The sequence below is a fragment of the Taudactylus pleione genome, unplaced genomic scaffold (assembly GCF_031769625.1).
Source record: "Taudactylus pleione unplaced genomic scaffold, aTauple2 ptg000019l, whole genome shotgun sequence".
Taxonomy (NCBI): Eukaryota; Metazoa; Chordata; class Amphibia; order Anura; family Myobatrachidae; genus Taudactylus; species Taudactylus pleione.
The window spans coordinates 31,174,038-31,193,810 of NW_028284421.1; the positions used below are offsets into that span (position 1 = coordinate 31,174,038).

The following is a 19,773-nucleotide window of genomic DNA, read 5'->3' on the forward strand; positions in this document are numbered from 1 at the left end:
TCTGATTCAAAAACCCAGTGGGTCTTACCGTCCTATTCTGAACCTAAAAGGACTCAATACATTCATCCGGGTTCCCAGGTTTCGTATGGAATCCCTTTGGTCAATTGTGTTGGCAATGGAACCAGGGGATTTTATGGTGTCTTTGGACATTCAGGATGCATATCTACATGTGCAAATTACACCGTCCCACCAATGGTTTCTACGGTTCGTGGTGCTGCAGAAACATTTCCAATTTCAGGTGCTGCCTTTTGGTTCATCAACAGCTCATCAGGTGTTTACCAAAATTATGGCAGTAATAACAACCTGCCTCAGGCGCCAGGGGGTCAGGATACTGCCATACCTGGACGATCTCCTGATACTGCTGCAATCTCCACAAGTGTTGCAGCATCATCTCAGACTTACAATTGCCTGTCTACACAGACACGGCTGGATCATAAATTGGAAGAAGTAATCGCTTCTTCCAGTACAACAAACGGTGCATCTAGGGGCCTGATTTGATTCTCTGGTACAGAGTATATATCTGCCAGACGTCAAGATTGTGCCCTTCAATTACGGATACGCAGGTTTCTTCACAACCAGTCAGTATCTGTTCATTTAGCGATGCAGGTTCTGGGATCCATGGTGTCCACGTTCAACATGGTGGAATATGCCCAGTTCCACTCCAGACCGTTGCCACAGTTAATCCTCTCACACTGGAACGGGGAGTACCATTCAATAAAGGCTCAGACGATTCGTGTCTCGCCGGAAGTGCGACTGTCTATGTCATGGTGGTTACAGACGTTCCGTCTCAACAAGGGTCGCCAATTTTGGATTCCAGATTGTGTGCTCCTCACTCTGCGGATGGGGCGCAGTGATGGGTCGACACACATTTCAGGTAAAATGGACGTCCAGGGAAAGTCTTCTACCCATAAACGTTCTGGAACTGCGAGCGGTATTCAGAGCGCTAGTTCAAGCACAGGAAATACTGAAGGGCAGGCCTGTCCAGGTAAAATCGGACAACGCCACCGCAGTAGCCTACCTCAACCATCAAGGGGGCACGTGGAGCCAGGCTGCCATGGCGGAAGTGTCAAACATTCTGGTCTGGGCAGAATTTCATCTTCCAGTGATCTCGACAGTGTTCATATCAGGAGTTCTCAATTGGGAAGCGGACTTCCTAAGTCGCCAGGATATACACGCCAGAGAGTGGGCTCTTCATCCACAGGTGTTTCAGAGCCTAGTGGACAGGTGGGGTCTTCCGGAAGTAGACCGCATGGCCTCAGGTCACAACCACAGGTGTCCCCAGGTACGGGTCCAAAACCAGGGATCCTGCAGCCGTTTGTGGACGCTCTGGCAGTGAATTGGAACTTCGAACCGGCGTGTCTGTTTCCTCCGTTTTCCCTTCTTCCAAGGGTCATCAGGAAATTCAAGCAGGAAGGTGGAACAGTAATACTGATAGCCCCTGTTTGACCCAGACACCATTAGTTCATCGACCTCCAGTATCTCTCCATAGACACTCCGTGGCCTCTTCCTCGAAGGCCGGACCTGTTAACACAGGTTCCGTGCCTGCATCCGGACCTTCCCCGTTTGTCTTTGACGTTGTGGCTCTTGAGACTTCGGTCCTAAAAGCTAAAGGTTTTTCCACTTCTGTAATTCAGACAATACTTAGGGCAAGGAAACCCTCCTCTGCCCGCATTTATTACAGAATTTGGCATTCGTATTTTCAGTGGTGTGAACATAGAAAGTATGATCCCCAAGTGTTTAAGGTCTCTCGAGTGCTTTCTTTTCTTCAGGTGGGATTAGATCGGGGTCTCCATCTGGCCACCCTGAGGGTGCACGCATCTGCACTCTTGGTTTGCTTTCAGCGAGGGATCGCCCCGTTGCCTGATGTTTGAATTTTTTTTCAAGAAGTTTTAAGGGTTCTGCCTCCTTTTGTCCCTCCCGTAGCTCCGTGGGAATTGTCTTTGGTTGTCATGCTCCCCCATTCGAACCCCTGAAATCTGTAGACCTTAAGTGGTTAACAGCAAAAACGATATTTCTTCTTGCCATTTTCTCTGCCAGAAGGGTCTCTGATTTAGCAGCCATTTCTTTTCGCTCTCCTTTTTGTGTTCCATCAGGATAGAGCTGTTCTTCATATAAGGGCGGGTTACCTGCCTAAGGTTGTATCCCGGTTCCATGTGAATTAAGAAATTGTGGTTCCAGTCTTCAGGCCTCTCTGTGGGTGAAGATTTTTTGGATGTTGTACGCGCGCTACGTATTTATGTGGATCACACCAACTCCATTAGGAAGACAGGTTCTTTATTTGTGTTGTGTGGCTATCATAAGCGGGGCTGGCCAGCCAACAAACAGACTCTGCCCAGATGGCTTTGCATGACCATTTCTCAAGCATACACACAAGCTGATCTCTCTGTTCCAAAAACAGTGACAGCACATTCTACTCGTTCTGAGGGACCATCGTGGGTAGTTCATCGTGGTGCCTCTGTTGAACAATTGTGCAAGGCAGCCACGTGGTCTTCCGTCCACACCTTTGTCAAATTCTATGCATTTGACACATTTGCCTCTCGGGATGCTTCCTTTGGGCGTCGTATTCTCCTTTCTACTGACACACAGGAGCGTCCACACCCTTAAAGGGAACTGCTTTGGGACATCCCCAAGGTAATTTCTGTGGACCCTATGGACCCCGAAGAAGAAAATAAGAGTTATGGTATAACATACCTTTGTTAACTTTTTCTTCGAGGTCCATAGGGTCCGCAGGACACCCACCCTAACACACCTGTGTTATTGCGTAATCTTTCTTTTGTATTTCTGTGATTCCCTCTTTTTAGAGAGAGTGGTTCTAGAGTACAAGGGTCCTTTCTTCTCACCTTTTTCCTTCTCCTGCTTTGGGCTTGGTAACAAACTATCTACCTGTAGCCAGGGCGGGGTATATATGGAGGAGGACCCAGTACATCCTAGGAGCTGAAGCTTGTTAACTGTTTGGTGCCTGGATCACTCCAACCACATACCCCCAAGGTAATTTCTGTGTACCCTATGAACCTCGAAGAAAGAGTTAACAAAGGTATGTTATACCATAATTCTTATTTTTTTTTTTTTTTTTTTATGTACGATATTCATACTTAAGTTGTATACCTTTTTTCTTTTCTTCAATGAAAATGTAAAGCAGTTTGAGTCCTGTTCTAATTAGAATTGTATGTATTTAAAAGGATTTTATGAATTATTATGAAGAAGCTACTGCACTCTCAGGACAGGGGGTCGAGGCCACTCTGACCCCGCAGGACAGGCAGCGGCTACGCTCACTCTGACCCCTCAGGACCGGCGGCGGCTGTACCGACCTCTCAGGACCAGCGGCCATTCTGACCCCTCTTTAGCGCACAGTTGCGTTGACACGCCCCACTCGTCTTTGAGTGAGAATACATTGTGTCGTCTCTTTAGTAGTAAACATAGATGCTATCATAATGTGTACAACTGTGCCTCGTCCGTACTTATGTGTGTGATATATTCTGGAACCCCACAGTATATTAATATCACATACACGCCAGGAACCAGGAAGAGCAGAGTGAAAGGGCAGTGTAGCCTCGTTCTCGCCTAGGATAAAAACTGAAGAGGAGGAGCGAGCCTTTCTTTTACCCCTTCCCAGGTAGTCCATTATAGGAAGGGTATATGCCACTATGCCTCCAGCCCACAGCTCCCCAGCTTGGACATGCCCCCTACAGAATGTGGAGAGTGCACATTTTTCTCAGCATGCCATACACACAACTTGAACTCTCAACCTCATGTAGTGCAGTGTAACACTTAACACATGAGCTATTTGCTCCTGCATAGGAAGCCTTGTAATTCTATCAAATTTCATTGTTTAAACCAGTGATTCTCAACTGAAGTCCTCAAGTACCACTAACAGGTCATGTTTTGTGGATTTCTTTAACCATGCACAGGTGAGTTAATCTAATTTGCTGGGTCAGTAATTATCCCGCCTGTTTCCACAGTAAAATATCCTCAAAACATGACTTGTGGGTGAAACTTGAGTGTGGAGATTGAGAATCCCTCCATCACTACCAGAGCCTGGCAAGAGAGAAAATGGGAAAAATCACAACTTAAATTGAGTTACTTTCTAGTAGCAGTAACAGGGAACCACTTACTTTGTGCATCGGAGATGGTGGAGTTAGTCAGTAGCTCCTTGCAAAATTGCAACGAAGGCTTTCGGGGACCAGAGTGCATACCTGTGATGGTAACAGTCTCAGCCCCCATAAAGTTAATCCCACACTGGAAGTGGACTGCTGGTGATGGAGAAGGCTCTTCTTTAGCCCACTCTGTGTCCTCAGCAAACATTTGTGCAAATAGCACATTGTAGCATTGGAGTTGAGCGGTCAGCTCCATCAAGCACTCACATGTGGAGTCCGTTACAGCTAACTGGGGTATTGAGGGGGCTTACTTAAAGCACCGGATTTGAAAGTGCCCAGGCTGCTTTCTCCATTCACTATAATTCAGTGTTTCCAGTGTCGCCCATTGGATCGGGGAAAATGATTTAACAATAAATGCAAAAATTCTGTGTTGTGTTTTGTTTTTATTCAAAGAACTGTATATGTAGGTCTTCTTATTCCATAAGTGGCTAGAATTCTGTAGGAGAAAATTCTGTAAGCTATTTTATCAAATTCTTGTACATAGCAAATCTTCTGTGTTGTCTCTGTCCAGGTTTTTATGGTGTATATTTACAAAATTGTCATAAACGTGTGAATCCTATACAATAGTACCCCAATATGTGTTTTTTAGATAATGCACTCTTTATACAGGTCACCCAACTTGCCCGCTACTTTGAGCCTTTAATTATGGCTGCCGTTGGTGTGGTTTCCAAAATCCTGGACCATCAGCAACAGATGACAGTGCTGGATCAAACCAAGACTTTGGCAGAGTCTGCTTTACAGATGTTGTATGCTGCAAAGGAAGGTGGAGGGAACCCCAAGGTACAGGACAATTCTTTACTCAACTTAATGAAGACTCTTGTTTTCTACTTGTTTTGCTTGTGGGGCGGGTATTACGATAAAATTATCTTACCATGGAGTATAAATATCTTCATACAAGGCAGCTGGGATCTTTAGAAACATTCCTTCTTTATACAACTTCTGCTATTTATGGCCTACCAATGGGTGGAACGACAATCCATGAAGGCGGAGGGTTCGGTGGTGGCTCCCAAACGTTACACATGTAGGTTCAAAGTTTCAGAACATACAATAATCCTTCCTACTGACCAGTACTCCTGCAATTAGTAACTATAGCATTGCACTACTTGTTATGCAGATCACTGCTTCATATCTCTATCCTCAATAGGCATCCCACACTCACGACGCCATTGCAGAAGCAACTCAGCTGATGAAGGAGGCTGTGGATGACTTGATGATCACCCTGAACGAGGCTGCCAGTGAAGTTGGCATGGTGGGAGGCATGGTAGATTCCATTGCAGATGCCATGAGTAAGGTGAGCCTAGTCATAAAAAGGAAAATCCCTTTAATGGGACTCACTCAGAAACATGTCTGTTATGCTGAATGAGAAAGGGATCTCTCATTAAGGTAATCTGCAAAATTCAACAGGTATGCTATATTTTCATATTAAAAAACATGAGTTTTTTAGGTTTGTACTAACTTAAAGGTATTGGTCGATCAAACTCACAGGATTACAGCACTCACTACAATAAACCTTACCTACAACCCTATCTAAAAATGAAGCATAGTCACCATTATCTGAGCTCTGTCCCGACTTTACTCCTCTACCTCTCCCCACTTTTGGAAGGCTCGTAAGTGATGAAGTCCACGGATGTATGGCCACCCTAACAGGAGCAGTGACCCCTAGGTAGAACTGTGCAATTGAAATAACATTTTCACACATATTAGATACCATTACTCCAGGGCCGAAACTAGGATATCTGTCACTTGGGGCAAGGGAGTAATTTTGCGCCCCCTCCCTTCCCGTACCTGGATTTTGTCCTTGCTCCTCCATAAGGCAGTGCACTACTCAGACGTCCCTGGTATAGTGACTTACATTATTCCACACACCATAATGCCCATTACACATTATGCCACACACTGTAATGCCCATTACCAAAGTGCCACTTACATATTTGCCCCTGATACCATTTTATGCCCCACAGTAAAGCTTCTAATTACTTTAAAATTACCTGCTCGTTGTCAGAGATTTTATGCTCATTGCCAGGGGTTTCATCCTAGTTGCCAGGGGTTTCACGCTCGTTGTCAGGTTTTTCACAGGAGAAGATGCAGCTTTCTGCATCTTCTCCCGGCAGTGCCAGCGTTCCCGGCACTTCCAGGAACACTATGTGCTATGCGCTGGCCTAACAGACATTAGAGGGTCCAGTAGGACTTCAGGCATCTGTCTCCTCCTAGGTGGTCGCCATGTTTGGAGGGCAGTTTTCAGCAGATTCCATGCGAACGTCTAGTCCGCATGGAATCTGCAGCCACTGCGCCCCCAAGCCACCGCGGGGTCTGAGGTGGCTGAGTTAACCCTTCAGCACCCCCTCAAATCCAGCACCCAGTGCACGTGCACCTCTAGCCCCCCCCCCCCCCCTAGTTGCGGCCCTGATTACTCCCACATAAAGATAATGCTGCCTTTGTATTATGTTAAAAAATAAATAAATATTTGGTAGGTACACAACACTGTCAAAAGCATATTGTTCATTGTAACAACTGTTATCAAACATTGGTAACATAACTGTTTTAAACAAAAAAAACTGTAAAATGTGACAAACTGACTATACAACAAATTACCACAAGACTACTTACACACCAACGGTCAAATTTTACTCTCTCCAGAAACAATCCTCTCACCCTGCCAAACCCCTTACTGCAAGCTACTAGGTTCGGGTGGGTTTTGCCAGATTTATATGCTTTTACAGTGACCAAATGATGTGACTGCTTCAACCAATCAGAACATGTTTTTAGGTTGATACATGCATTCTCGTGCGTGTTTTACAAACACATCCTCGCACGTGTTTTGCCAAAAAACTTGCATGACAAAACACGTTTGCATTCACCATTGAAAAACACAATTTACCAAAACTCGCTTCTTGGTAAATTTGCGAGTTTGGTCTGGGAAAACTCGTACAAAACTGTGCTAGCTTAATCTCACCCAAACATGATTCTTAGTAAATTTACCTCACTGAATCAGCATGTGAAGTGCTACAATGCAATGGCCGCAGCTTTTTCCACACTAAGTACCGTTTACAGTCTCCTTTGCACACAGATATACAAGTGTCGCATATCAAATTAATCACCACAGTCTCCTGGTATTTTGGTCATTTCTCGTATATAACGCTAGTAGAGCTGTACGGGACCTGGCAACTCACTCACGCCATGCATGTCGTGCTGCCTGGCATATTGAGGCTAGATGAGCAAGGACACTTCTGTAACCCATCAGGCAGCTATTCCAGCCGTATTTGAGAAGTCTCTTCCTTTGTCACTGAGCAATATTTACCCATTGTTCCATGCAAAATTGTTCCTGTTGTATCATGCTATTTGGGGAGCCTCAATAGACTCAATTTAGGTCTTGTAACAGATCTTTTGTCTTCATTCTAATCCACTCCAACGTTGCTCTTGCAGTGTGCTTGGATAATTGTCCTGTTGAAAAACAAACTTCTTCCCCATTCTGAGTTCTTATTTTTTAACAGAGGGTTGCAGGATTCTCTCCAGCATTTGTCTATAACGTGTACCAACCATCTTCCTGTAGATCCTGACCAGATTGTTAATTCATGCTGCTGAAATGCATCCCCTTAACATGTTGCTAACCACCCTTTTGTGTCACTATGGTAAAGGTGTTACCTTGCTTTGTGCCCAGTGTTTGATTTGGATCATACATACCGCTTAGCTTTCAGGAGTCAACAGGCTACTAGACTTAATTCAATAGCTCAACAGCACAGTATCTTCTAGATGGCATTTTGCAAGCTTTTTACAGGCAAGGATATGATAGTTTGGTTTTATTTTCAGTTATGGCTTCTTACTTGCAACATTGCCATAAATACACATATTGTTAATTTCTTTGGAGGTAGAAGACCCATGTATATAATCTTCCATCATAGCAGCTGACTTCTGTAGCTTATTCCCAGCTACAACTGGCATAGCAGTAGCTTCTCATTTAGTTCAGGGACCAGCCTGATCTACCCAGTGTGGCTGTAGTGTCACAGTTCTTCCACTGTACTGTAATGCATTGCGCTGGACTGCAAACATACACTATGTGGCAGGAAAATGCAAAAAATGTTTTGGGGGCAGAACACATTTTCTAGGCACTGTATATCCAAATTTTTACTAGTAACTTTTTTTTTTTTTTTTAAGAAATTGTGGTTTTGGCTAAGTGGTCACTTCAGAGTGGTAATAATAGGCAAGATGCACTGATATGAATACTTTAGTCAAACATGACTTTCCTGCAATAAATATGTTGTAGTAATTGATACTTGAAGAGCTTTTACCTCTAAGCTGTCCTGTTTGACACTCCACCCCCACCACCATACATTGTGAGTGTGCTGAATCTCCAATGAGCATCCAAGCTTTATTCATCATGGTGGAGTTCTTTTTTTTTTTTTTTTTTTTTTTTTCTTACTACTAATGGCTCATTATAGCAGCATAAATGCATTGCACCACACATCTGTTTTTTGTAAAGACACAACCTAAAGTTTTTTGACCAGCAACATCAATGGTGTTACACATATGAGTGAATGAGTTACCTCTTTCTAAACTTTGTTAATATTCCTCCTTGTTATAGTTTGATGAAGGAACGCCACCAGAGCCCACAGGATCCTTTGTGGATTACCAAACCACAGGTGTTAAATATTCCAAGGCTATTGCTGTGACTGCCCAGGAGATGGTAAGAAGAGTGGATCTTTTTTGTTTTTGTTTGGGTTTTACTTCATATGTCTTTTTTAGATGCTCTTTGGGGAATACATAAGTTTTGTCGACAGTCAGTATGTCGACGTCATAATGTCAACAGGGTTGTAATGTTAGTTGAAGCATTTTAACAGCGTCGGCATTATAACTTTAAATCTATTTTACTTTATGATCATGCTATCGATAATGCCAACATGGTTAAGATGCTTTATTATTAAGTGTCAGCATTCTCCCATCGACATATTGACTGTCAACATAATGACTACTTCCCATTATTTAAAATTCCCAAATAAAATATACATAAAAATAAAAGCCCAATTGAGAAACTATCCCTATGTTCATTATTGGATTGTTCAGAATAATAGTCCCATTTCTTATCATTTTCCAGAGGTCAGATCAAACAAGGCTTTATATATTTAAAAGGAAAGCATAAATGGCGATTGAAATCCTAATAATAATAAAATAAATGTAAGCCATCCCATCGCTTGTACACAATATATGAATAATAGTGCATATTAATAAACCTACATTTAAGAACTCACTGTCCTTGCGCATGATAATCCTTGAGTCTGGATACAAGATTAATATTGCAAGTACATATAACAAAAAAAATCACACATGAAACAATACAAGGGCTGGGCACCTTGAAAGGCAGTCGCTCTGTCCCATCCTCCAGCGGCTCTGTCCCATCCTCCAGCGGCTCTGTCCCATCCTCCAGCGGCTCTGTCCCATCATCCAGCGGCTCTGTCCCATCCTCCAGCGCACACATTTTTATTGTATAGAATTATGGCATATAATTTTTTCTTGCATGAACAAATTGATCATGCCCCCCCCCCTCCCCCAATTTATTAATCAAGACCACCCATTTATGGAAACAAATATCTTTCCTGACATCCATGTTCTGGTTATGATGACCTTGGCCAATAACAACAAATTGAATACATCTGGGTAAAATAGCTTTATCCAGACAAATTTCCAGGGTTAGCCAAAAAATGGATGTCCTCTAAGGAATATCTACCCGTTCTGTGGATATGTACCCCAGAATGACCAAATCTTTTATCCCTTGCACTTCTGAACCAGAGTATAAAAAGGACTGGTGACATACTCATTGTACATAGGTGGAGCAGAATATTATAGTTTCCCCCACTGAATGAGCTCTGACCTATAAAAAAAAACGCTTTCATTGCTGTAGGAGAACCTGTAATTTTCAGTCTGAATACCCATTTTGCAATGTGGCCTTCAGTCTAGACTTTTACAAAATCTGAACACAGAGTGTGGGAGACTTCTTTTTTTTTTTTTCTCCTGTTGTAGGTGAGTGTTCTGTGTTTTTTATTTTATTTTTTTGTGTGTGTTTTTTTTCCCCATCTACTTTTTTGATAACTTTTTGCTATTCCACTGCTATTGATATTTTTTCTCCAGATGACCAAATCTGTAACAAATCCAGAGGAACTTGGGGGTTTGGCGTCTCAGGTGACCAGTGACTATGGAAATCTAGCAGTCCAGGGCCGTATGGCTGCAGCCACAGCAGAACCCAAAGAGGTAAGTTATTTGTAAATTAAAGCCTACAAATTTCTTGTATGTGAATATTATGAAGTTGAGTACATAGGTGGCTTTGGAACACTATTACAGATGTGTCTTCATATACCTAGCCTCAGTATGCCATACAGCGCGACTGAGCCTCTGTGAGAGGAATTGTGTACCGTCTTATTCACAGCAAAAAGCTGCGCACAGTGTACCAGAGACGCCGGGCTGCGACTTTAACTGCACAGGAGTTAGTTTTAAGCATGCACAAAGTCGTAGATGAAGCACAATGGAACTTGGCGTGAAAAAGCCGTGGATGCTGCATCTGCATATACAGATCCAGACTCCTTCGGGCACAGATTTACTAATGTCACATCGAATTGATAGTTGCATTTTAGTAAAGTAGTTTTGTTGCTGCCAGATATTTTATTTGTGTGAATAAAGATACACATTTTGAGTAGAAAAGATACTTTGAGTGGCCGAGTCACCTTGGACCCGGCGTGCCGAGAGTGGTTATTTGACGCGACTGAAGGCACAGTGTATGAGGACACGTGTATGTTATCTAGTTTTCGTTGTTTCACTTTCTCCTTGTTTTGTTCTGCAGGTTGGGTTTCAGATTAAAACAAGGATTCAGGATTTGGGACATGGCTGTATATTTTTAGTACAGAAAGCTGGAGCCTTGCAGATCTGTCCCTCTGATAGTTACACAAAGCGGGAGCTGATTGAATGTGCTCGAGCGGTGACTGAGAAGGTGAAGATGGATTATAGCACTTTTGTACAGATGACAGGCTTTTAAACGCTTTTTTTGGGGGGGGGATTATGTAATATTTTTACATTGGTTTGTAGTATGTGTCATAAACACAAAACACAACAATGCTGTTAATAAATTGTAAGAAATTATTTCGTCCAGGTAGGAGATCTAATGATAAGACAGAGCTAGAAGAGATTTCTAAGATACAGCAAAACGCACCAAACACAGACTAGAGAACGTGTGGTTCTCCAAACATACGGGTAATTTCAGCTCCACTGCAGCTTCATGCTGCTTAAACCCATGTTAAAGGAGCAATGTGATGAATAAAAAAGGTTAGATTTGGAAAGAAAAAACACTGGTTGTACAGGTAACATACCAACCAATCATATATTAAAACTGTTTCCTGTATGAAAATCAGGATCTGATTGGCTATTTTATACAACCCTTTTTACACTGTTAGTAGTGCATCAGTTTCCAGTAGTGCCACATACTATATTCTATTTTGTTTGAACATAGCACTTGAACTATGTACTGAATCCACCAGTACCAGCACTTCTGTGATTACATCCACAGTTTCACTGCAATTATTTTAAATAACCCTTTTTAAAGATGAAGATTAATTCTCTCCTCTTCCATCTTCAAGTCATTATATTATGTCATCTATAGCAACAATAATATTCTGTTTATTAATAATTAGTATGAATATGTCCACAAATGTAAAGTTGTCCTTCAATCCTTAGTAGCTGTCAAATCTGGCTGTTTGTGAATACTTGTCACTTTTTTTTGGTGCTAGGCACCATACAGTATCAATATATGGACTCTAGTGCTATAGTTATATATTTGCTATTACATTGCATATGGCAGAAAAATAAATTAATGTAAATCCATTGAATATTATATATTTATATCTATCTATACTTTTTGATCACCTTGTCTCTGCCTAGGTATCTCTGGTACTGTCAGCTCTGCAGGCAGGTAACAAGGGAACACAGGCTTGCATCACTGCAGGCAGTGCAGTGTCTGGCATCATTGCCGATCTGGATACCACCATTATGTTTGCCACAGCTGGTACACTCAACTCAGAAAACAAGGAGTCTTTTGCTGACCACAGGTGTGTGTGTGTAAATTATAGTGGATTATTTCTCTCTCCATCTTACATACAGGATGTAGTTATATTACTGGCGGCTTGAACACCGGCCGTCGGAAGCCCGACCCGGTACTAAAGATAGATGCTGAAATACCGACAGCCGGCATCCCGAACGAAGGTAAGTCGGGCTTGTTAGGTCTAAGCCACTTCATGGTTGGACACACCCCCCCCCCCCCCCCGGCCAGGGTAAGGGTTAGGCTACGGCGTGGGAGGGTAAGGGTTAGGCACCTCCCTGGGAGGGGTAGGTTTATTGTGCAGGAAGGGGGGTTAGGGTCCACTGGGGGGGAGGTTAGAGTTAGGCGCTAGGGGGGAGGTTAGGGTTAGGCACCACTAAGGAAGGGTGTTAGGGGGGAGAGGGATTGCATACTTACCACCCTTGTCAGGATCTTCAACCATCGGGATGCCGCCGCCGGTATTTCACAACCAACCCCTTACTTACATATAACTAATGTGATTAAGCTCGGTTTACAGGATAAATAAAGACTTTCACTAATATATGTATTTATTTACCCCAAAGGTAAGATTACTGTACTCACTGCAGTTTGGGAGATGTTCACTTTCCCAGCAACTGTCTCATGACTGCATCTGTGAAACAACCTACATATGACATCTTATCAACTAGAGCTGAAGTGTTTGTTAAAGCACGTGTTACTTTATAACTTTAATGATGAAGTGGGTTAGTTGTTCTGTGAGGCAAAAACATTGTATCATTTTGTTTTGTGTGTTTGCTCTGGTCATCTGTGGTTCTTATTAATAGTTTTATTTAATGCAACTGAATTTCTGAGAAAGTAAGAGTGAAAAGTTCTGAACTCCAAACTTAGTAAAGTGCATGGTTTAAGAGGCGCTTTGAAAAACACCCCACACCAGCTGTGATTTTCCATGCTAAACTCCAGAATTTACTTTCTTGTGTTTTGGAGAATGAAAAACTCAAATTGCCGGCAATGTGTTGTATTTTGAAAACCTCAAATTCACCTGTCATTTTGGTCAAATGCATAGAAAATCAGATGGAAAACAATTGGATTTACCAAGTACGATTACACCCAGCACATTGCTATTCAGCGATGGTCCTCTCGTCTAAGGTAATTGGGCCTCCACATCTAGAAAATCTCCATGTCAGGTGGATACCAGGGTCCAAATGTTAAAATCTTACATTTTCTTTTATTATGGCTAATAATACACTTCTATATTGATTCCCCGGGTGAGTTAGGCTTTATTGGGGGTACAGACTGATTTCCTCCCAAAAAACTGACCTTTTCGCCAGTTCCGCTATTCGCTGGATTTGCCCATATGCATATTTGCCTGTTTTACAATTAAATAGGGCGAAAAGCGGGTACGCGCATTGAGTAAGCAGGTGAAAACTTTGCCTCAGAACTCGCAACTGAGGTGAAAACATTGCACTTATCGCCAATTGAGACTTTTCGCCTCTAATTGAATTCGGCCCTTAGACTGAAAATAACAGCCTTTTCTTCTTCTTCAAAAAAAAAACAAGGATGGGGTCCTGCAAGATGATGCTTTCAGCTCTGATACACTCTATGCTGTGAAAATAGTCAAATTTCAGTCCATTTATTCAAGAGGTACAAAAGGAGATTCAACATTAACTTTTAGTCCCAAGGAATTAATGGCGGACTGAATCCTGGTTGCAAATTTACCTCACACTGCAAGTCTGCGTTTCTGGAATAAGAGCTGCCGCCTTCTAGACGCAAACAAGAAAGCTGAACCTGCAAAAACACGAGCAGATAAGCCAACTGGAAACCTCTTTCTCTCACACCAAAACATTTTCCATGTGAAAGATTCTCCTGCATTCAAGTGTTACAAGTGAAGATTCAACACAAAATTCAACTCCCAAGGGACTGGCCCAGGGCTGAATGTTGGTCGCAAATGTGACACTCTGTAAAGATAAAATCTACACTTCGGGAACAAATGACACTCTTCTAGAAGAGAACAGAGAGCAGAAAGCTGAGTCTTTTAAGGAACTCCGTATTATTTGTTGAGGTAAGTGGCCTCCCAGCTCTCTACCCTGGAGTAAATACCACCAATATCCCTTGAACAATTTGTTTTTCTCAGCTCACAATCCTGCTGGTCTCCTTGCAAAGGGGCTTTATGTGTTATCCTGACTGTTGATTTATGCTACTGCAGTTGGGTTTGATTTAAACCTCAATTATTGTCATTGCAATAGTTGCAGACCCATAAATTGTTTAGAAGTGCTCATAATTCTAGCATATTTATTGGAAGATTTGGCTCCACTGGGACCACAGACTCTTGAAGAGATGGTGAAGGGATAAAGCCGCAGAGCCCTGTGGGCTGGTATCAGTTGTCACAATTCGTCAATTCCAAATGACAAAGGGATGACTCCTGTTGAGGCCAAAAAGAGAAGCAAACCGGCACATTCGTGGCACAGACTGATCTGCTGTTTGGACAAATATTGGTACAGCTTGTTACACTTTGAAAGGAGTACCCTTGAGTGGAATTGCACAATTACACAGTTTCAAACATAAAGACCATCTTCCCAGGGACTCATCGAGATATGCACGTTCATCCACCTGAAAGCCAAAAGCCTCTGCACAAGATTATGTAGAGTCCATTTTTTCCTCTGAAAGTAGTGGGCTGCTGTTCTCAAATGTTAAACAGACCCTTAGAGGCCTGTCACTGAATAAGGATAAGATTGAAGTTCTGGCAGTTGTCTGCACTTCCTGATGGCAGTGTGGTCGAAGCAAAGAAATATATTCTGCCTTCAGCAAGAGATTGCCCAGATATGGGATGATCTAGACTTGAGGAGAGCCTCTATAACTGCTGCGTTCTTTGTGAATATCCATGGAACTTTGCCAGACCAAAGAGCAAAACTCAAAATTGAAAATGGAAGGCCTGAGCCACAGTCCATGTTTCAGCCGATGACATTCCCAGATTGAAACATGCAAGTAATCATTCTTCACTTACGTGGATGCCATGCACTGTTCCATACCTTTGATTATACATCTCAACTATTACATCTTGCACCTCTACACATAAACATGATGGTTCAATGTCTTGAGGTTCAAAATCCTTATGTCCCTTATGTTCTACTGGCACAGGTAGTGGGTGAAGCTCGAGCTTAATAATGTAACCCCGATCCAAATACACCCCTCACCAAGAAGTCTACCTTGGATCAATGATTCAATTCTGCCGCCTGTGTATCAGTTGTGCTCCTTCTGTACCATTTATCAGGTGGATACAATGCCCGTCATCATGCAGACTGTCTCAGGGCTTGGCTGACCGTTAACCTGCCTCCCATAATAAGCTACAAAAGTCTCTATAACACAATTGCAAATATTTGATCAGGCATTCCTTAGGTCACAACACTTTTGTTAATAAATGTTCCTAACTTGAAAATGTGATGGTGCCCATAATTGGTCATATGTTTCTATGTTTTTACTGTGAGTTCAAATTTGCCAGTTGGCTACTGATCTTATACAGGCATCACAAACTGGTTATCTAGAAAATAAACATACAAAATCCCACAGCATACTGCTGTCAGTCAATAAAAAATACAAACAACTAAATAAAACCACCTGCTACATATGAAATGCAGAAGTTTTCCTTAAACACATTTGCATTTATGGGGTCATATATTCATGTGCTTCTACATTGAGAGCAAATTTACCAGAAGGTACCACGAGAAATTAGGTATGACAAGGACCAGGGACAGAGCAATAGGAGCAGAGCAGGACTCTTGGAAACAGTAATGTGTATTGCTCATCAATCGCTGTATCTGTTATACACAAGTGGTGCAATTAGCCACGTCTACGAGGGTTGTTCAAAAAGTAATGCCTAAATGCTCACAACTCAAATTTTATTATAGATACAGAGTTGAAAATTTGCAGTAAACTACTTTGAAGTCTCAGTAACAGAATCACTCAACTCAAAAAATTCACCATCTGCCCTCAAACGTTTTCTCCATCTCTCAACCCAAGCTGTGAATCCACTTTGGAAAAATTCCAGTGGTTGGTGTTTGACCCAGGAACGTATGGCGTGTTTAACAACCTCTATGTCTTCAAAATGTTGACCCCGGAGACAGTATTTGAGAGGGCCAAAGAGATGAAAGTCAGAAGGGGCCAAATCAGGACTGTATGGTGGATGTGGCATTATTGCCCACCCCATTTTGGCAATGTCCGCAGATGTTGCCATCGAAGTGTGAGGTCTGGCATTGTCATGATGTAAGATGACATTTGACAGTGGAATTGTTTACCTTTTTTTGCGGATGGCTTCTTTCAGCTTCTTAAGTGTAGTAATGTATCGATCACTTGATTGATTGGTTTGGTTCCAAGTAATCGATGAGAATAACACCTCGGCAATCCCAGAAGAATGTGGCCATGACTTTGTTTACGGATCGCTATGATTTAAACTTTTTTGGCCTAGGTGAACTTGGGTGTTTCCATTGCTTTTTGGGCCTTTGTTTCTGAGTCATAAAGGAATACCCAGGTCTCATCTCCTGTAATGACATTTTTCAAAAACGTCTCAGGGTTGGCTTCAAAGTTGGTCAAAAGGTCATTGCACACTTCCACCCTCTGGGCCTTATGATCCCTGGTTAATTGCTTTGGAACCCATTTAGCACACACTTTGATATCCCAAATCATTGATTAGTTTTTCTACAGTGCCATGGCTACAATCAAGTTCATCACTGACATCTCTGATGGTCACACGATGTTCTTTCTGAATCATGGCATCGACTTTGTGTTGGTTCTCTGCTGTCACTGCAGTAGATGGCCTGCCATCACAAGGTTTGTCGCACACGGACGATTCTCCCGATTGAAAACGCTTCATCCACCTTCTGACATTGCTATAGTCAATTGTACGCTCACCATACACTTTTTCCAGTCTTCTGTGGATTTCTGTAGCACTGCAGCCTTCTTTTTCTTTGTTTCATCTTGGATTCCATGGTATTTCTTGGACTACCTAAACAAAAATACATATATAGCTAGCAGACACATTACACTACAAACTGACAAAGTTTCAAATAAATGTTGCATATTATTTCAGAGTTATGAGCATTTAGGCATTACTTTTTGGACAAACCTCGTACTTTGTCCAGGGGCCACATCCCCTCTACTTAACCTCAAGGGATTAGTGATCCACCAGCACACGCACTTTGGCTCCTCCAAAATGGAATCTTTATTAAACCTAAATTTTCTGCAATAGACTAATGCGCTGCAGGCACTAGGTTAAGTGAAAACATTGCATATATTTTTACATTAGACAAGGTGTCCTTTCATATAAAACCTGTCCCATAACTCAAGCAGGGGAAGTAGGGCTTGACCACAGCAGAGCAAAGGCAAAGTTTTCCCTTAGATTTCCAAGCAGATGAGTTTTATTCATGCCCCTCATAACTTTATTCTGCCTATACTAAGAATACACACTGAATTAATAGTGCAACCATGACATCTCGATTTCCACAAAATAAGATGCTGTGAAATGACTATTTATTGTAATGGTTTTATATTTTTGTATGAACACTATCCATGATGAAATGCTTCTCTTGTATACAGGGAGAACATCCTCAAGACTGCCAAGGCTCTTGTAGAGGACACAAAGCTGTTGGTGTCTGGTGCAGCATCTAGTCAAGAGAAGCTGGCACAGGCAGCGCAGTCATCAGCCAACACTATTACACAGCTGGCAGAGGTGGTGAAATTGGGTGCAGCTAGCTTAGGATCTGATGACCCTGAAACCCAGGTGAGAAAATGGGGTCTAGGATGAGGATTTTCAACTTCCCAGGAGGTTTGGAAATTCAGTACTTGGGTCTCTTAGACCTCTTATTCTTGCTTTCCTTTATACGCCCTCCAGCTCTATATCTATCTTCAAATAAGACGTCCGGGCCAGGAAGTGATATTCCAAATGAACACGGAGCACTGTCGGGTACAGTCATGTAACATGCTTGACCCGTGTGTTCTATATCCTCCTTCCCTTCCCCTATTTGGTGTTGAAAACGCTCTTTAAGGTCTGAAGGGTTCTGAAAGTCTCTATGGCACTGCAGGAGATTAAACCTGTTTTCCACTGATATAGTCCCATATAACATCTTACCTGTTTGCTTCTAACTTCACTTAGAACTGCACTAAATAAGGCAGCAGTACTATCTATATCATTGCTACAGCCATGTAGGCTCTTCCTACACTGTATAAAAAGATTGAATATGTTTTTGTACACAATTTGTACTTTTTACATTTTTGTTTATAAATATAGTAATATTTTTATTTTACTGGCTCAGAAGATACACTGGAACACTTAGGCAAATATAAATTGTATTCATTTTTGGACCATATAATTTCTACTGTGCCTGAGAAAGAGCTGCCATTATTACCAAACAAAGCTTCAATTAGGATCTCTCCTCACCAGCATTGCTGAATACCTCCCTGCTCCTCCCTTTCCCCTGTTAATTCAATAGATGTCACTGCACCTCAGTGTGACGCATCACATGCGGGGGAGTACATGACTGATTTAATGTTGCTGCATCTTTTGAATTGCAGGCAAAAGCTGGAGTGGACAGGTATTTAGTGGATGGTTGCTACCTATCGGTAATAATGGCAGCATTGGTTATGGTCGCACTAAAAGTTGCAAGTAATTTGTTTACCCAAAAGTTGTTTAAAAGGTCCACCTTTTCCTAGGCATACATTGTGAGTGAATTTCACTAAGTGCACACTTGTATATACAGCTACAGTTTCCTTAGTACTGCTGCTTCCATCTCTTCACACAGAGTTTAAAGAAACATTGCACTAATTTCTCCCCAGTCTTTGTTTTGCTGATTTCCATCCACAATGCTGCATCTGTGTTTAGCGGACAGAATGTTTTGTTACCTGGTGGGTAGGGCCGAGGTGGGGGTGTCCTGTTATATTTTTGGTGAATTTATTTTTGTAAATGTAGATCTTTTGTGATATTGCATCAACACTTTTCAGACCACCATAGTAGACAATTTATTGTTTTAGAAACCTTAAATAGGTTGAATGAGCCACTAGAGAAAGTAATTACTTCAAGCTTTTGCTGCTAAATTGCCCGTAATCTGTTCTAGGTTATTTTTCACTTGATTACATGTATCAAATTTGTGAACTATGGGCCATATTCAATTAGCGGCGATATTATCAGCCAATTTTATCGCACCCACGATAATTTATCGCACTTTTATAGTGAGAAACAGGAGAAGTTTTCTCCATCTCACATCTGGAGAAAAAAAATGCTAAATCCCTATTTCTTCAGGGTCCATAGGCTCCACAGGGAGACCTTGGGGTGTAGGTGATGGAACTGAATCCAGGCACCGCGCAGTTAAAGCTTTCAGCTCCCAGGATGCACTGAGTCCACTCTCCCTATACCCCGTCCACTAGCCAGAGGTACCTCCGTTTCATTGGCGCCCAGTCAGAGTCAGGTCACCGTTATGCAGGTTTGCAAGCTTATTATTTTAGTTTCATTTACTTCATCTTGAGCGCGCAGCAGACTGTCCGAGGGACGTCTGCGCTGCTGCTCCGTCATCCCTCCGGCCG

The 19,773-nt window shown here is 42.2% G+C and overlaps 1 protein-coding gene across 2 annotated transcripts in view; it reads left to right on the plus strand.

Annotated features, from left to right (window-relative positions):
• TLN2 (talin 2) overlaps window positions 1-19,773 on the plus strand; it is a 320,515-nt gene that overhangs the window by 276,282 nt on the left and 24,460 nt on the right. Inside the window, exons 41-48 of one of the 2 annotated variants that reach the window (XM_088446408.1) lie at window positions 4,764-4,934; window positions 5,299-5,445; window positions 8,734-8,835; window positions 10,275-10,394; window positions 10,981-11,127; window positions 12,072-12,238; window positions 17,794-17,977; window positions 18,089-18,160. In XM_088446408.1, coding sequence (XP_088302534.1) covers window positions 4,764-4,934; window positions 5,299-5,445; window positions 8,734-8,835; window positions 10,275-10,394; window positions 10,981-11,127; window positions 12,072-12,238; window positions 17,794-17,977; window positions 18,089-18,160 — 1,110 coding nt within the window. The remainder of the gene's footprint in view (window positions 1-4,763; window positions 4,935-5,298; window positions 5,446-8,733; window positions 8,836-10,274; window positions 10,395-10,980; window positions 11,128-12,071; window positions 12,239-17,793; window positions 17,978-18,088; window positions 18,161-19,773) is intronic. The other variant, XM_088446417.1, reaches the window with a different exon arrangement.